The sequence below is a fragment of the Dermochelys coriacea genome, chromosome 20 (assembly GCF_009764565.3).
Source record: "Dermochelys coriacea isolate rDerCor1 chromosome 20, rDerCor1.pri.v4, whole genome shotgun sequence".
NCBI classification, from domain to species: domain Eukaryota; kingdom Metazoa; phylum Chordata; order Testudines; family Dermochelyidae; genus Dermochelys; species Dermochelys coriacea.
The window spans coordinates 16,407,503-16,424,417 of record NC_050087.2 but is presented as its reverse complement, the minus strand read 5'-3'; the positions used below and the strand labels follow the sequence as shown (position 1 = coordinate 16,424,417).

The following is a 16,915-nucleotide window of genomic DNA, read 5'->3' as shown; positions in this document are numbered from 1 at the left end:
CCTGTTCTATTTGCGGATACAGACTAACACGGCTGCTACACTGAGACCCAGGTGCTGAGTCAGCAGCCAGCACCACACCGGGCTAAGTGGTTCCCGAAGCACATACCGGGGCCTGTTCCCTCTGAAAGGCAGCATGGCAAAGCAGCCCAGTTCTGTGCCCAGCTCTGCCGGCTGTGAGCACAGACCAGCTCTCTGTTCTGGGGACCTGTTCTCCGGAAACCATCAGCTCCTAGCGGGGCTTTCACAGCACAGAGCCCGCCTGGAGGTGTATGTGGTGAATAGTGAGGGTAATTAACCACAGGAACACTTTGCCAAGGGTCCTGGTGGAGTCTCCATCCCTGACAGTGTTTAAATGAAGACGGGATGTTTTTCTAAATAATCCACTCTCTTCAAACGGGAATTGAATCCTACCAGGGAAATTCCATGGCCGGTTAGACAGGGGGTCAGACTAGATGATCAAGCCGGTCCCCTTGGAATCTATGAACTAACCCCGGCAATCCTGTGCTGGCTGGAACGTGTCCCGTCACCCTGAGGCTGCCTGCAGCCAGGGTCGAAGGGCTCATTGCTCAGACTCTGTTCATGGGAGCGGGCAACACCACACGTGCTACTCCTGCTCCTCTGAGCCACAAAAACTGGGGGGCAGGCTATATCGCCTCCACCCCCCCAGCTCCTTTCATCTCTAAGTAGGCTCTTCTACTGCGCCCATCATGGTGGTATCGAAGTTACCCCTCTTTCTGGTTCCTCTCCCCCCACCTCTGCCCCTTTATCACCCACCATCGCCAGCCGGCGCCCCCTGCCCGCTTGCCACTCTCCGGTGGGGCTGAGGTGGGGGAGCAGTGGATGCGAGTCCCGATCATGTGCTGAGCAGCAGCCATGTGAGGCCCAGCCTGGACAGATCGGGCATCCTGCTACCCAGGCCCCATGAGCAGACTTCTCCCCGCTTCCCACCTCACCTCTATGCCAACAGCCATGACCCCTGGGGCCCAAAGTTGGGGATGCGGGTGAATCTCACCCATCCAGATGGGCGGGATGCCCGGGGAAAGGGAAGTCTGTCTTCAAAGCAGAGTGACTGCCACTGACCTACAACCCTGTCTGCCAACCTCTGGGGGTGCCCTGCAGTCTGGAGGTGGGACAAGGCAGGATATCGTGGCTGGGGGAGACCCCGGAAATCCAGGGTTCAGTGTCACTGCACAACCACCCCCTTTTCCCAGCTGCAAGGCCCAAGATCCAGCGAGGGACCCCACATTCCTGCCCCATGTCAAAATGGGAATGGGGAGGTGCTACAGCCCTGCAGCATCCAGAACTGCCCACGGGAGACAGATTCCACAGTGGGGACTGCAGCTGTGTCCAAACCAGCCTGGCAGGTTGGAAATGCCCCACCCCTGCTGGTGGGTTAGAGCCGCCGTAGAGAAGCAGCTCCCTGTCCCCCAGATACCCTCGTCCTTTGGAAGCAGATTGACTGAACTCCTGCAGCTCTTCCCAGGAGGACCCTGGGGTCCCGTAACAGCAAAGGTTTACCTGTGGTCTCATGAACACAGCAGTGGGAATCGGGACTCCTTGGTTCTTTTTCTAGAGCAAGGAGGGGAGTGGGGTCTAGTGCTTAGAGCAGTGGGGGCTGGGAGCCAGCTGGGATTCCTGGGTTCTATCCCAGCTGTGGGAGGGGTGTGGGGTCTAGTGGTTGGACTGAGAAAGGGGGGATCTGGGAAGGACTCCTGGATCCCAAGGCATGATTTCCACTCTCGCCCCTCTCCCACCACCGCAAGCCCTTCACCCCAGGCCTGGCTGCATTTTGGCTCCGGCTGCTCTCAGGGCTGAGATGCTGGAGCCGCCCTGCTGGGGAAAATGCTGCCCCGGCCCAGCAGGAGGTGTCCCCCTTAGCCCTGGAGCTGCAGCTACACTTTACTGGGTGACATTTCGCTCTGTGCATGGCCCAGCTGGCTTCAAAGGCAACAAAGCATGTGGGCGGGTGGGGAGGCCCAACTGAACCTCAGTCTCTTCAGAGCGAGAGCAGACAGGGGGCGGCCTGGGGAGGGGGAATAAATAGGGCAGAGGCGGGGGCATTGGGAGGCTGGTGGAGACTGACAGAAACGGGCAGCGATACAGCATCTGGGGAGTGTGCCAGGCTGCAAACTGTGGGGAAGTGTTTTGCCATCTCAGGTGAGCAGAGCAACCCTGTCAGTGGGGGGGCAGGCAGAAAACAGGCCCTGATTTTGATCCCCCCTCCCCTAAATTGAGACAATGGGGGAGGCCGTATAATTGACAAAAGATTCGGATCAGAGCCAGGCTCAAATGCTGGTTCTCAGGACCGAAGGGGATGAGTTTCACTGGTGGCTGGATGACTCAGATGGCTCCCCGGGACAGGAGCGACAAACAGGTGCAGCGATTAAACCCCAACAGTGTGTGTGACCCCCATCCTGAGCTTGGGATAGAACCCAGGAGTCTCAGTCCGGGAGGGGAGGGGGAGACCGAACTCCTGGCTTGGAGCCCTGCTTCTGGAAGGGGAAACTGTCCAGAGGAAGAACTGGGTGTCAGCGCTCCTCGGTTCTATCCCCTGTTCTAAGCATGGGATCTAGTGGTTAGAGCAGGGTGGGGGTGGGAGTCAAGCGTCCTGCATTCTAACACAGCTCTACCACTTGGTTGGTGACCCCAAGCTAAATCACTGCCACGCTCTGTGCCTCAGTTTCCCCACCTATTCAGTGGTGCCATTACCTGTGTTGCAGAGAAGAGGGCGGGAGCGTGAACTAACTTTTCCAAAGTTCTGCAAGACCCTTGGGCATCTGGAGGGATGGGAAAGGATTATTAATGTGACTATAAACAACATGCAGTGTGTTTGCACAACACCCAGCACCATGGAGTCCTGCTCTATGAGAGGAGTGGCTGAGCGCTACCGTAATACAGCTAATCAATAATAATGGAAAGATAAAGGGGATGGGTGCCCAGGCTTCCAGGCCCAAGATTTAGTGCCTGCCCCAAACTGTTGTTGTGTGCTGTTATATATCTGCCATGCCCCACCCCAGAGGTGGCTGCATTTCACAGGCATTTGGGAGTCTTCAGCTCTGCTGCCATTTAAATGTCACATTCTTTTGCCTGCTGCTTTGGTTCTCGCGGAGCAGCCTGCGTGCTTGTGGAGCTCAGCATCTTCACCCCCTCCAGTTGGTGTAACCCAGCCCTTCTTTGCCCTGCAGATGTTGGGGAAGGTGGTCAGCTGCAATCACACAAGCCAGGACCAGAGGGCAGTGGAGCAGCTGTGGACAGAAGCTGGGCTAGAGAGAATGAAGGTGACATGACCCCCCTCACAGTCCTTACACTGGGGAATTCATTTGGTGCTGGATTGGCGGGGCCCAGCTTTTCCCCGCCGCTGAGGGTGAGACGGGAGTTAGCAGGACTCCTGGGTTCTGTTCCTCGCACAGACTCTGTTTCTGCCCTACCCTCCCACTAGAAACCAGCCTGAGGCCTAACAAACCCATGTCATGGGGAGTAGCACGAGAGGCGACGAACCAACAGCTGCTGCCCAGCTGGAGCAGAAGATTCAAGTCCTAAATGGGGACCTAAGGCCCCTCTTATCCACACACACTTACCTCGGAAAGGGGGGGGGGGAAACTGACATGGCAGGGCAGTTAGAGGGGATCTTTCACCCGGGGGGCAAGCCCCAGAGGCAGAACCATTTGATTTTGGGGGAGAAGGGGGGGCCCAGCCAGAGCTCCCCGCCCCTGCCATGGCTCAGATCCCCATAGGATAGCACCACACAGGGGCCTGAGAAGGGGCAGCTGCTGCTCCCCAGTGGGGAAGAGTGGGGAGTCCCTTTCCTACACTTCTGCCCAGGGCAGCTGCGACACGGCTGTGGGGGGCGGTTCCAGCCCTGCAGCGGCTGGGGTGCATGCCAAGTTCAGTCTGCTCTGTCCTCAGGCCCACAGGAGTGTCACGGGGGAGCACAGTAATTGCCCAGGAGGTGGTGGCTGTGTCAGGCCAGCGTGTTCCTTTCAGGTGTGGTTTAGCAGGGCGCGGGGCCCAGGAGAAAAACAGATCCTGCTGGGATCAGCTGCAAAGTCGGCTCTGAAAGCAGGAGGCAGGGTGGGGGGGGAAGCTCTAGGCCTCTTTCAACTCTGCTGGGATGGGGCCCTCCCCACTGGCACCGACCCGTGCCAGGCCCTTCTGTAAAGCTTAGCCTGGGCTCACTCTGCCCAGAGTTGGTCTCCCCCTCAGCGAGATGGTGCTTTGTGGTGGCAACCTGGCTGGGGTTGTGGGGCGGGGGCTGGAAGTCAGGACACCTGGCTTCTGTTGCCAGCTCTGGGAGGACAGCAGGCTCCAGTGGTTAGAACAAGGGAGTGGGAATCAGGAACTCGCACTCCAGGACCACCCTGAGACAGGGATAGAACCAGGGAGTCCTGATTCCCAGCACTCCCCTGCTCTGGCCACTAGACCCCTCTCCCCTTCCAGGGACGGTGCTGGGAACCAGGACTCCTGGGTTCTGTCCCCATCTCTGGGAAGCCCCACAGGCTAAGGTCCTGACTTCCACTTCCCTCCCTGCTCTGGGAACAGAACCCAGGAGTCCTGACTCCCAGTGCTCCCTGCTCTAACCACTAGCCCTGCCCCCCCCCCCCCCCGCGCTGTTTGGCTTTGTTTAGCTGCCTTCTCCCCTGCTCTAGGTCTCCCAGGCAGCCAGTGAGCTGCTGCAGTACTGCCGGGCCCATGCCCAGAGCGACCCGCTGCTGACCAGTGTCCCTGCCTCTGCCAACCCCTTCAGAGTCAAGAAAACCTGCAGCATCCTGTGAGGACCCTGGACCTCCAGCCCGATGCGGACAACACGGAGCAGCCTCTGAAGAGGGGAGCAGGCTCGTAGGGGGCATGACGGGGTTCCTGCTGTATCCCACCCTATCACCCTGCTCCCCTCCCCACATCAAGGTCAGCGCAGCCTCTGTGTGCAGAGAGCAGGAGACTTTCCGACCCCTGGGGCCCAAGCCCTCCTGGTGTAAATCAGGTGAGAGGAGGAGCAGGGAGTTGGGGGGGAAAGCATGGCCCTGCTGCAGCCGGGGGAGCATACCATCGCTTTCAGCGCAGCCAGGCTCTCCCCCAGGTACAGCAGTCCCCTCGTCAGTCACAGCCTCTGCACACAACATGGGGAAGGGGAGCCAGGCCAGGCCTGACTGCAGGGCAGGGCCGGGCCGGCCAGACCCAGGGTCAAGCCCGGCCTAGCAGTCCTGCTGCCTTTCAGGTCCCCATTCACTCCATCCCCCTGGGGCAGGGGGGGAGACAGACTGGACACTGGACAAGCTGCCCCCACTCTACTAAGCTGCCTCATCCCTGGCCGGAGGAACCCCCATTGGGGGTGAGCACAAGGGGGAGGAGCTAAGACACAATGGGTCATTCTGTTCTCAGCCCCCTCCCTGGGGAGATGGATGCCCAACTCCGCCACCGACTCCATATGTGACCCTGGGCAAGACACTTCCACTTCCCCGTGACTCAGTTTCCTCATCTTCCCAGGAGGGGGACTGCGAAGCACTGGGTTACTACGGTGATAAGGGCCTGGTAGGCAGACAGCTACAGCCTGCCATTGCAGGGAGCCCAGTAGGTGGCAGCCGGTTCTGCTGGGTACTGGGCCCGGCCGTGCCAGCTCATTGCACACAGGTAGTAAGGCCCCTAGATCCCCCCTGACCTGGACTGGATCAGACCCAGGAACCTCGAATTGCATTTTGTTCATTTTGACAGTGAGCTCTTGGAAGCCAGGACCGTCTCACTTTGTGTTTGTGCAACCCCCAGGGCCCTGATCATGGCTGATGCTCCCAAAACACCCCTCCTAATAAAGCATCTGCAGCCCAGTTCCCCCCCAGTGCCAAGTGCTTCCCTTAGCTTGGAGATCGAAGCTAGCCTGAGCCCATTTGTCTCCTACTTGGCTGGTGCCGGGAGGAAGCTGCCGTGCCTGGATTTTCAAGGCTACAGGGATTGAATTTAAAACTAAACACGTGATTTCACTGGGAAGGGGATAAAAACCCACTGACATCTCTAATCAGATCCTGTCTGGCAGAAGAGTTTAATCAACAACATTAGAACGTGCGTCTCAACTGAGTCCCTGTAAGTTACACATCAGCTCTGGACTCTGTTTCGATCTGGTCAGCCCTTGCGTCTGTTTTCCTCAACCTTTAGCAGGAGCACCCTCAGGCTGGTTGGAGCTGGGTTGGATGGTTACTGGTTCTGACCCCTTACGGCCGTCCCCTCCCGCGCTGTGACCTGAGAGATTTTTGGAACCGGCCCCGAAGGAGCAGCAAGAGCCCTGCACCATGGAGAAGCAGGTGGGAGGTAGACAGATAAGTAGCACAGGCCGCCTGGCAGTCAGGCCAGGGTTGTGCTAACGAAGGAGCCCAGAGGGTGGAAAAGGGGACAGTGGTGGAAGAATGTGAGCCAGAGAGAGCTAAGTCAGTGCATCTAGCAGGGAAAGGCTGGCCAGGCTCCGATCCCTCTGGAAACTCAGGCATGGAAATCGCTCTGGGAACGGCAGCGCCAGGGCGAGCTCAGGCAGTGAAGCTTTGACCTCCCAGCTCCTCGGGCCTCTTCCAAAGAACAACGAACAAACGAATGACAAACAAATGCTGGAACTCTGGTCCCTCCCCTGGGCAGGAACACGGGCGCCCGGGTGCAGCACCTGCCTCTGGGGCCGCAGCTGCAAGACATGGCTCTGCGGATCCAGGCCTCCCATCAGGCATCGAGCCTCCAGATTTCCAAGGACAGGCCCCCGGAGGCAGCTACTACAATGTTGCCTTCTGCGCTGACCTGTGGGTGAAGCAGGGAGCGGAGGGGTGGGTGTAAACAGGCGCGACAGGAACCGGGGACTGAGGCCATGTCAAGCCGGGAGGCCAGGGGACTGGCTCCAGGGTTCCTGCTAAACACACCCTGCCCCCGCCCCGAGTTCAGCCACAAGGACAGAGTGTCCAGCATTCAGCACGGCCTCAGATTCACTCCTCGGGGCAGCAGGGTCGCTCCCCTGTGCGCAAGGGGAAGGGAGCGCCCCCTCTGGCTGATCTGAGTGGTCGCCCGCCCTGACCAAAGGAAGAGAGCCGAGAAGAGAGAGAATTCCACATGGACATTCCCCCACAACAGACAAGCTGGCGGGAAGGGCAGAAAGCCCAGGGGTCCTCGTTCCCCAGTTCGGAGTCCGAGCGCCCCTCCTTACCCCATTTAGTACGTTGTTGTGCATCTGTGAACAGATAGTGCGAGGCGGGTCCGTCGGAACGTGTATCTGGAAAGAGAAAACTCACTGGGGGGGTTGCCCAGGGCCGGGTGAATCCATGGGGAGGAATCGGGGGAGCCCTTCTCTGTGCTATTTTTAGGAGGGCCCACTGGTTCTTTGGTCATCAACTCTAGGGGGCTGCATTGGTGCAGCTAGCTTGGGACTGGCTACAGGTGGCCGGAAGTGGGGCAGGCAGATCCCCAGCCCAGACGAGGGTGTTACTGACTTGGAATCAGAAATGGCTTATTTGCACCATCCTTGCTGTTCGCATTATAGAGAAGCACGTTCAGGGGATGAAGCTGAGTGTGCAGAGGGCTCTTCCAAGGGCCAAGACACAATCCTCAGAACCCTCCAGGAAGCAGGAATTACCTCTCTTCCCCCAGGTGGGGAAACTGAGGCACAGACAAGGGAAGTGGCTTGCAGCTGAAGTCACAGAGCTGGGATTGAGACTCGGGTGTTCCTGGCTCCCAGCCTCTATGAGTAAACCGTGGGGAGTGGGAGGGTGGAAGGATTGCTAGGGAAGCATGGACCTTACCCGCAGGGTCTTGTCAGTGGAGGTCGTGTACAGAGTGCCCAGGGAGTGCCAGACCCCAGTGATATTGGACTGGTGACCCACGTCAAAGTACTGTGGGGAGGAAAGAGACAGTAAGCCCTCTGCATACCTCCAGCTGGGACGTACCACAGGAGTGGAATCCAAGGCACCTCTCTCTCTCTAGCCCATGTGGGTCCCATGCATCTCTCTGTTCCTAACCCATCACCTTCATGCCGGGGACTCTCACACATATGGATCCAAGTCCGACCAGTGGTTCCCACTCCAAGGTGCTTCGGAGGGCCCAGTCTAGGATGTTGCAGGTCAGATCACACCAGGACCCCATGGCAATCTACGTATTTTCGGTATTCATCTGGCCCCACCAGTAGCAAGTAACAAATGGGTCATTGAGAACCATCTCCCGTTCCCTCCAGGGCATGGGGAATGGAGACCCCATTCAGCATGGGGTTAATGGAGGAGAGCCCTCAAGTGAAACTGACAATGAAACTGACATTGGCTAAGTTCACAGCCCCAAGCTGCAGGCAGGCAAACAAGCAGCAGCCCTGGTGTTAATCCTCTGGGGTGAAATCCTGGCCCAGCAGGACCTGAATTTCACCCCAGGGTGAAAGAGGGCAGGGGGGAAAACAGACGTAATGCTTAGGAAGCCTGCATCCCTCTTTTAAGCCCTGGATCAGGGGAGGCCTGCATACCCGGATGTGCTGGAAGCGGCCTTCTCTGTTTTCAAAGACGTAGAGTCGTCCCTGGTTGTCCCCGGCCCACAGCTGCGTCCCCTGGTAGGACATGGAGAGCAGGTAGGATTCCAGCTGGGGAAGGAAAGGAGCAAACAGAGGATGGCACAGCTCTGGGGGCGGATCCGTGTATTCGTGAGAGTGGATCACACAACACCCTCTGCCTATTCTAAAAGAGTTCCTTGAAATTGGAATGCATCAGGCTGCCTGTTTCCTGGTTCCCTGCAGGACACCACATGTCATAGACAACTGAGGCCTGATGAGTGGAACAGGAGAAAAAGGCTCAGGTTTCAGGGGGATCTAGAATGGGGGGGACCCACAAGCCCCAGAGGTTGAGCCTGGGACACCAGCCCTGCAGCCTGTTTAATACCAGTCTGTTTCTTATAGTGCAGCTTCCCTCATTGCTGGTGAATGAGCAGAATGCCTGGTTAATCTGGCAGGAGGAGCTAGAAGTGCTTCACCGCAATTAAGCACCACAACCCTTCTTCTATGAAGGAGGCATCTGTTACCCCACTGTACATATAGGGAAACTGAGGCACAGCAAATGACTTGCCAGAAGTCAAACAGTATGTCACTGGCAGACATAGGCCCTTACTCCGTGGGTGCTCCGGGGCTGGAGCACCCTCGGGGAAAAATTAGTGGGTGCTCTGCACCCACTGGCAGCCAAGCTCCCCTCCCCGCCCCCCCTCAGCTCCTCCTCTGCCTCCTCCCCTGAGCGCGCCACGTCCCCGCTCCTCTGCCTACCTCCCAGCGCTTGCTGCTGCCAAACAGCTGTTTGGCAGTGTAGGAAGCTCCGGGAGGGAGCGGGGAGAAGCCAGAATATGGCATGCTCAGGGGAGGAGGTGGGGAAGAGGCGACGCCGGGATGGGGATTTGGGGAAGGGGTCAGAATGGGGGCAAGGCAGGGGTGGAGTCGGGGTGGGGCTGGGGGGGTCGAGCACCTACCAGTGAGAGTAGAAGTCAGCGCCTATGGTGGCAGACCCAGGAATCCTGACTCCCAGCCCCACTTGCTTTAACCACGAGACCCCACTGCCCTCTCAGAGCTGGGGATAGAACCCAGGAGGCCTGACTCCCTGCACCCCACACCCTCCTACAGATGCAACCAGTTGGGTCAGGGACTCTCTAAGGATTACATATTCTCCTCCCCCAAAATGTCCTCAGGCAGGGAGCGTCTACAAACGCCCATCTCCTTCCTCTCCGTGGTGATTCCAGGCAACCTCCACTGCCTTCAGCAGGTAGGAGGGAGAATAGTCACCAGCTCCGGCCACCCACCTGCAGCCTCTGGAGGATGCTGTTGGCCCGGCGGTCGAAGACGACCAGCGTCCGGTCCTTGCTGCCTGAGATGATGAAGCGCTCGTCGGCCACAAGGGACAGGACGGCGCTGGAGTGGAGCTTGCGGCTCTTCAATGGGGCCTGGGAAGCTGCCGGGAAGGGAACAGTGTCAAGATCTTTGCCGGGACAGAGCTCTACTGGGGAGACTGTGGGATCCTAGGCAGGTGATGCCTGCACTGGGCCCTGGGTCAATTTCCCTCCCACATACCCCCTAATGTGGTTGGGAGGGGAAGTAATGTTCTATCCTGCACCCCCACCCACACAGCCAGGGGGCCAGCAGATCTGCATCCCATCCCACCCCTGGAGTCATGAGGCAGATCTCCATCCCAACCCACAACCCACACCCTGCAGTCGGGAGGCAGCAGATCGTGACAGTCTGTACCCCTATGTTCGCCCATTTTAGAGGATTATGGTAAAACCTGTACAAAGTATGCCTTGTGAGGTATCATTTGAAAACTCATGATTTGCTGATCCTTGTTGTCTTGGTAAAACGTGTGTGATAACATTGTATGTAAAGTTACAAGAGACCACGGTGACACATTATTGAGCCATGTTCCTACGTTCTGGAAGGCAGTCACAAACCAGCTTCTCAGAGACAAAAGGCTAGACAATGCCTCAGCTTGGTGGCAACGAGGTCAAGAGGACCATCACTGCATTAAGTGGCCCCACTTCTGCTGGAGACAGGGTGTGGGCAAAAAAAAAAAAAATCTACATTTTGACAAAGAAGCAGCTTGAGGTTCCTGGCCACCCATCCATCTTATCTGGAGATGATTCTTGCCCAAGAGAAATGACTCTATTGGGAGAGTGAATGCCCCAAACCATCTCTCCTGTTCTCTCTGCCCAGGGCATCGACACCACTTAAAGAACAAAGGAAGCAGCACTGGACTGGGGAGGGATCCTGACTGAAAGATTCAGCCAGTCAGACTGTTGGAACTTGTGGTGTGAGAGACCTTTGAATTCCCTTAGGGTACGTCTACACTGTCAAGTTTCTGCACAAATCACACCACTTTTATTAAAGCGCTGGAATGAAACCGCGGTTGTGTGTTCACTGTGCTCTTTGTGAGGGTGGAGCGCGTCCACATTCGCAGCTCTTGCAACATCAAAGAGAGCAGTGCATTGTGGTAGCTATCCCACTGTGCAACTAGCGACAGGGTGCTTTGGGAAGGGTTTGCAATGCTTCATGTGGCAGGCACAGTGTCACATGATGTAGGTTTCCCAATCCCATTGTTCCATGGGCATCCTACTACATTTCCAGCTGCTTTTCAACTGAAGGGGGGCGGGTCAGTATGTGTGACAGAGTGTGTGTGTATGGAGGGTGGGAGAGATTGTGTTTTGGGGGACAAAGAGTGTGTCAGCATGCTGTATTGTAAGTTCAGACCGCAGCAGGAAGCAGGCAGGGGGGAAACTCCATCAGCTCCCGCCTCCCTCGCCAGCTCTCTGCACAGCAATCACAATCTCTCTCTCTCTCTCTCTCTCTCTCTCTCACACGCATGCACGCACGCACGCACACCCCCCTGCCTGTATTCAACAGCTCGAGCATGCCACATGAATGGTTACTGTCAGAAACAGAGCTTGGAAAGGGGAGGGGCGCACATCTCCAGGGCAGCCCAGTTCAAAACAAGGAGCAGAGCAGCCACTTGAGGGATTATGACAGGTTTCAGAGTAGCAGCCGTGTTAGTCTGTATTCGCAAAAAGAAAAGGAGTACTTGTGGCACCTTAGAGACTAACAAATTTATTAGAGCATAAGCTTTCGTGAGCTACAGCTCACTTCATCGAATGCATCCGATGAAATGAGCTGTAGCTCACGAAAGCTTATGCTCTAATAAATTTGTTAGTCTCTAAGGTGCCACAAGTACTCCTTTTCTTTTTTTGAGGGATTATGGAACACGTCCTTGTCCTTCCAGGCTGTAATGCGTTTACACTGCTGCTACAGCACTGGACACCTCTGCTGCAAGACTTCCGACTCTCATCAAGGTGTTTTTTCCCCCAACGCCGGAACTGAGGAGTTTCTGTGCCCAAAGTGGCTTGGCAGCGTGTGCACCTCGGGAGTTACACTGCAGAACGCTGCTTTCCTGCGCCCTATCTTGCCCGTGTAGACAGGGCCTTAGCTCATTAAGTTAGGCGGCAGCTGCATTTTACTTCTTTGTAACCAATTCCGATTTTCATGCCTTATTACTTGTAGTCACTTTCTGGGGTTAATAAGTTTGCTTGCTTTATTGTTTTATCTAAACCAGGGTATTTGGATTGAAATGTTTGGGAAACTTCATTCGGGATAACAGGATTTGTGCAGATCATTTTCTATTAGTGTGATGATGGACTTTCTGTGAGCTTAGCCTGTCCTGGAGAGGGCTGGACTGTACACGCCCCACATTTCCGGGGGGAAAGCCTGGGCCGGGCATTTGCTGGTGTTGCCCTTCAGTGCCGTTCACAGGGGCTGGCCGAAGCACTCATACAGCATAACTGGGAGTCACTTACATGCTGGAGGTTGGGTGTGAGCAGACCTGGAGTGGTTGCTCCCATGGCAAAGCAGTGTAAAAGGCACCCCAGGTTGGAGAATTGAGGGGCCACAGCTGTCCATCAGTCCAGTCTATACCCTGGGTAAAGTTACACAGATCTTCACCTCCAGCCAATGGATTTTCCCTCCCAGGTCCCCACTAGGTGGCAGGAGTGGGAGAGGGGTTGCCCCAAGCCCGGGGTGCCCAGAAACCCCACTGAGTAGCATTCTCGCTACTCAGGCTGAACTGGGCCAGCTCCGCTGAGCAACAAGCTCCAGCAGCATTGGAATCACTCCCCTACCCCACTCCTGCTCATGGGATCCCCCCTTCGCACAGGTTACATGGGACCCGGATTCCCAATCTAGATGGGAAAAAACAAAGGGTCTGTTTTTTCTTGGCTATAAACTGAACTGCTGGCCTGGGATTCCTGGGGGACTCGCTGCTCACAGGGCCTAGCGAGAGGAGGTTCAGGTATAGCAGGCCCTTTGCACAGCCCTGGTGACTTTCACCCAGAGATCTCAAAGCACTTCATCGAGCCAGGTGGCTCGGTATCATCAGCCCCGTTTTACAGAGCGGAAAGCTGAGGCAGAGAGAGCAAGTGGCAGGAGCAGAAAATGAAGCCTCAGGGCCATGGGACTGTGAAAGGACCTGCTGCATTGGGCCTGCTGGGCTCAGGGGTGCAGGGATGAGCCCAACCGACAGCTGGAGCCTCAATCCTAAAGCAGACACTAACCTCGTGGGTCGTACACCGTCACCTTCTTGTCGTAGGTCCCAGTGACCAGGATGTCGGGCAGGTAGGAGAGACACAGCACGGGAGCTTTCCCACTGGGAGTTGGGGAGACAAGACAGCGAAGGGAGAACAAATATGATCCTTCAGGACGAGCCTCGCAGTCGCCACCCCCCCCCAGGGCTGGAATGCCCAAGGCCTTTGGTCCCGCTGTGCCCAGCCTCTGGGCGTGATCCCGATGACGTCTGCACAAGACCCTTCTCTTCTGCTGCTCCTCCCGAAGGTACTTATCAGATCCCCATTACCGTAATGTCAGAGCACCTCCCAATCTGGGCCCCCCCCCCTCACATTACTGTAATGTCAGAGCACCTTGCAATCTGGGCCCCCCATTACCATGTCAGAGCACCTCGCAATCTGGGTCCCCCATTACCGTAATGTCAGAGCCAATCTTGCCAATCTTTAATGCACGTATCCTCACTAACCCTGTAGTATAGGGCACTGTTCTGTCTAAGCTGTATGTGCGCACACAGATACTAAACCCCCGTGCACACAGCGAAACACCGCGCGCACAAAAAATGAAATACTACATCAGAGCCAGGCTGAAATATAATTTACGGGTAACTTTTGACATTGTTTGCCTGCCATCTATCAACACAGCCAGATTCTACTAGCTGGCAAGGGGGGGGAAAAGGGAAAGGAGGGCAATAAATCGTACCCCTCCTCGCCAGCATTTCGAATGTGGAATGTTGATCACGTTGGGAAGGTCAGGACCCACATATCTCCATTTTCCCGTGTTTTTTTACCGCAGATGCATGGACATGATCGGAGGTATGCACAAACTTCCGGTATTCTGATCTGAATGACCTCCCGTTTGCCCTTTTGTCGAGTCATGCTGTTAAGCGCATTGAAATAGTAGTCATATAATAAAAGCGGGAGAATTTTCAACAGGAAGAATGTGGAACGATGTATGGAAGTTGGATTTCTTAAAGTGTCATCTGTCAAATCCTTATGTTCAAAATACGAAGGCTTTCTTGCTGAACAGATTGTTATAGTCAGTCAGTAAAATGATTTCAAGTTTGCAGTAGCTGAAAGAATCTAAAGCCAACTGGTTTTAAGTTTCCCGGATATGGTGACATTTGCTCACCAGAACCAACAGTTTCAGGATCTTGCAAAGTTGACGGATATTGAAGGAATATTCCTAGCATCAAATGCAGACTGTGAGCGTGGCTTTAGCTTAACGAACGCTCTAAAAAACAAACTACGGAATCGTTTACAAGTAGATCATTTGGACATGCTGATGTGTATTAAGAGTTACCAGCTGGATGGAGGACTGAGAGATCTGGACATAGTTTATATTGAATGGGCAAATGAAAAAGATCGCAAGGAAAAACAGTAAGGTTAGTTTAGCAGTCTTTGACATTTTGACCAATAAGGAAATTAAAATACATTTTAATTACATATCTTATTCTTGGCTGATAATCATTTATTGATTTTTTTAGGAAAATTTTAAATTTAAAACTCAAACTCTTGTTTTTCTTATGATGTCTATCTGAAAACCCATATAAATTGACATGATGGCATACTTATTACATTGTCTTTATTATAGGTTTACCAAAATCTTTTCAGACGTGTATAGAATGAAAGGTGAAAGTGGACACCAATGGGCAGAAGCCTATGCACTGATAATGATCATGATTAATATGTGCTTGATATATGCTCGTGATTGCATATAAAAAAAGATCATAAAGCATAACGCTTAAAACTAACTTCTGCTTCATGAAGAATGGTTAAATTTCCTTTTTCTAAGTATTTAAAAATGACATTTATAAAATAACATGGTGTAAAATTATCACAAATTACAAATTAAAACTTTTTAAATATATAAGCATTTTACTCGCTTGGGTGCATTTGCCTCATGGCGCACAAATTTGAACTCTGCTTCAAAAATTTGCACAGAAGTAATTTTTCGTGCACATGGCCTGTCAAAAATTAGAGGGAACATTGGTGCAGGGCAGTGCAGTTAACTCTACTGTATGTGTGGGGAAATGAGGGCCAGATTTTTATAGGTACCTAGGCACCTAATGCCTTCAGGATCTCACTGGGAGTTAGGCACAGAGATCTCTTGAAAAATCTGTCCCCAAGTAACTGGCCCGAGGTTCCACTAAACTCTGTGCTGAATCCTGCTCTCGTGTGCCAGACCAGCGCTCCAACCATTGCACCCTCCCTCCTCTCCTGCCTAGCAGCAGTCTCCGTTGATCATCTTTGCTCTCGGACAATCCAACTGCCCCCCGGCTGCTTTTTAAGACCATGATGTGGTCTGGCAGGGACTGCACAGAGCAGAACCAAGTTGTAGTAAGCCACCCATCGAGATGCAAAGGAACAGCTTCTTGCCCGGCAGCCCCCAGCTTCAGCCCATATCCCCGGCCTGAGCCCTTGGCCTCCCCCACTTCAGTACTCTGGTCAAGACTCTGCCCAGCAGCACCATCTCCTCCCCTCTCCATCGAGCATGGCTGCCCCGACCCCAGTCTCTAAGGCACAGCAGATTCCACTGATGGCTGAAACTCTCCAAGGTCTCCCTCTCCCAGGGGGCAGAGGCAGGAAGGCAGCTGGGAGCACCAGCCATGTGGCCAAAGGAGAAGCTGGTAGGAGGCAGGCTGGGGTCGCTTCCTGGAGGGCCTGTGGTGCAGGGGGAGGAGGGGAAACGGTACCTGATCTCCCCAAACTGCTGCCCGTTGGCCTCTATGTCCCACAGTTTCACCGTGCTGTCCCAGGAGCCTGAGCACACCTTGTTGTCTCTTGAAGCCAGTGACCACACCCAGCCCTGCACCAGGAAAGGGAGAGAAAAGGGTTAAAGTAGGAGGCTGCCCTTTCCTGCCCTTCTCTGGTGTCTTTCCCCGAAGCCGTTTAGCCCCACAGACTCCCTGCGATACACAGAGTTAACCCCATTGTACAGACAGGGAAACTGAGGCGCACAGCAGGAACATGAACACAAGAGGTCCCAGTGCCCCATTCCTGTGCCAGTCACTAGACACGCTGTCCCGGCTCAATCCAACCCAACAGAAGGGAGGAAGAAAGCTCACATTCAGCACAGGCATGGGCAAAGGAGGGCACAGGGAAGGGGGGACTGGGCCAGGGGGCATTTCCCATCCAGGGGTCTCAGTAGGCCTGGCATCCCCAGAACAAAACCCCCATCTCACGGCTACTGGCACCAATTAGCTCCCCTCGTCAGGGCAACAGCCAGGGCTGGGGGACAGCTCGCTCTCTGGCTGCTTGGGCATACCCGTGCTGAGGACAGAGTGCCATCGGCGCCTTTCTCCAGCTCAGAGGAAGCCTGGTCAGACCCCTCCCCGCCCCGGGAGGGTGAAGGCCAGGTTCCCACCTTGTGCGTCCCATTGCGCTCCGTGCCCAGTGCTTTCACCAGCACCTTGTCCGGGGACTGGCCCAGCTCCCGCAGATCCCACAGGTCGACGTTCCGATCCAGGGAGCCTGAGACACAGAGAGCCCCACCCTGCAAGGGAAGGAGACAGACTGGCTACAGGTCCTTTGAAATGGGAGAAACTGGTCAGTCATTGGTACAGGAACAAAGAGATGATGGGATGCTCAGAGGCAGGGACTCAGAGGTTAGAGCCGGATGGGGCTGGATGTCAGGACTCCTGGGTTCTATTCTTGATTCTACCAAGAATTTTCTATAAGACATCAGGCAAGTTGCTTCCCTGGTCCATGCCTCAATTTCCCGCTGTGAAAAAGATGTGAGCCACTCAGATACATGTAAAAGTATCGCCTACTCTCACCCTACAGAACTCCTGGAGCCAGAGACCAATGTGGGGAGCCGCCCCAGCTAACAGGGCTCGGAAGATACCAC

At 55.0% G+C, this 16,915-nt stretch overlaps 2 protein-coding genes across 7 annotated transcripts in view; one reads left to right on the top strand and one right to left on the bottom strand.

Annotated features, from left to right (window-relative positions):
* The window catches only part of LOC119845753 (guanine nucleotide-binding protein G(I)/G(S)/G(O) subunit gamma-7-like), a 6,694-nt gene extending 683 nt beyond the window's left edge, over positions 1–6,011 (top strand). The window contains exons 1-3 of one of the 2 annotated variants that reach the window (XM_043506927.1): positions 2,063–2,157; positions 3,186–3,278; positions 4,647–6,011. In XM_043506927.1, coding sequence (XP_043362862.1) covers positions 3,186–3,278; positions 4,647–4,772 — 219 coding nt within the window. In that variant the 5' untranslated portion in view covers positions 2,063–2,157 and the 3' untranslated portion in view covers positions 4,773–6,011. Of the gene's footprint in view, positions 1–2,062; positions 2,158–3,185; positions 3,279–4,646 lie in introns of those variants that run through there. The other variant, XM_038378455.2, reaches the window with a different exon arrangement.
* LOC119845748 (F-box/WD repeat-containing protein 9-like) overlaps positions 6,010–16,915 on the bottom strand; it is a 15,526-nt gene continuing 4,620 nt past the window's right edge. For 2 of the 5 annotated variants that reach the window (XM_043506920.1, XM_043506921.1), the window contains exons 4-11: positions 16,334–16,561; positions 15,762–15,874; positions 13,060–13,151; positions 9,772–9,920; positions 8,462–8,575; positions 7,758–7,847; positions 7,166–7,231; positions 6,010–6,765 (exon numbers count right to left, since the gene is read on the bottom strand). In XM_043506920.1, coding sequence (XP_043362855.1) covers positions 6,691–6,765; positions 7,166–7,231; positions 7,758–7,847; positions 8,462–8,575; positions 9,772–9,920; positions 13,060–13,151; positions 15,762–15,874; positions 16,334–16,561 — 927 coding nt within the window. In that variant the 3' untranslated portion in view covers positions 6,010–6,690. Of the gene's footprint in view, positions 6,766–7,165; positions 7,232–7,757; positions 7,848–8,461; positions 8,576–9,771; positions 9,921–13,059; positions 13,152–14,428; positions 15,875–16,333; positions 16,562–16,915 lie in introns of those variants that run through there. The other 3 variants (XM_038378438.2, XM_038378439.2, XM_038378442.2) reach the window with 2 other exon arrangements.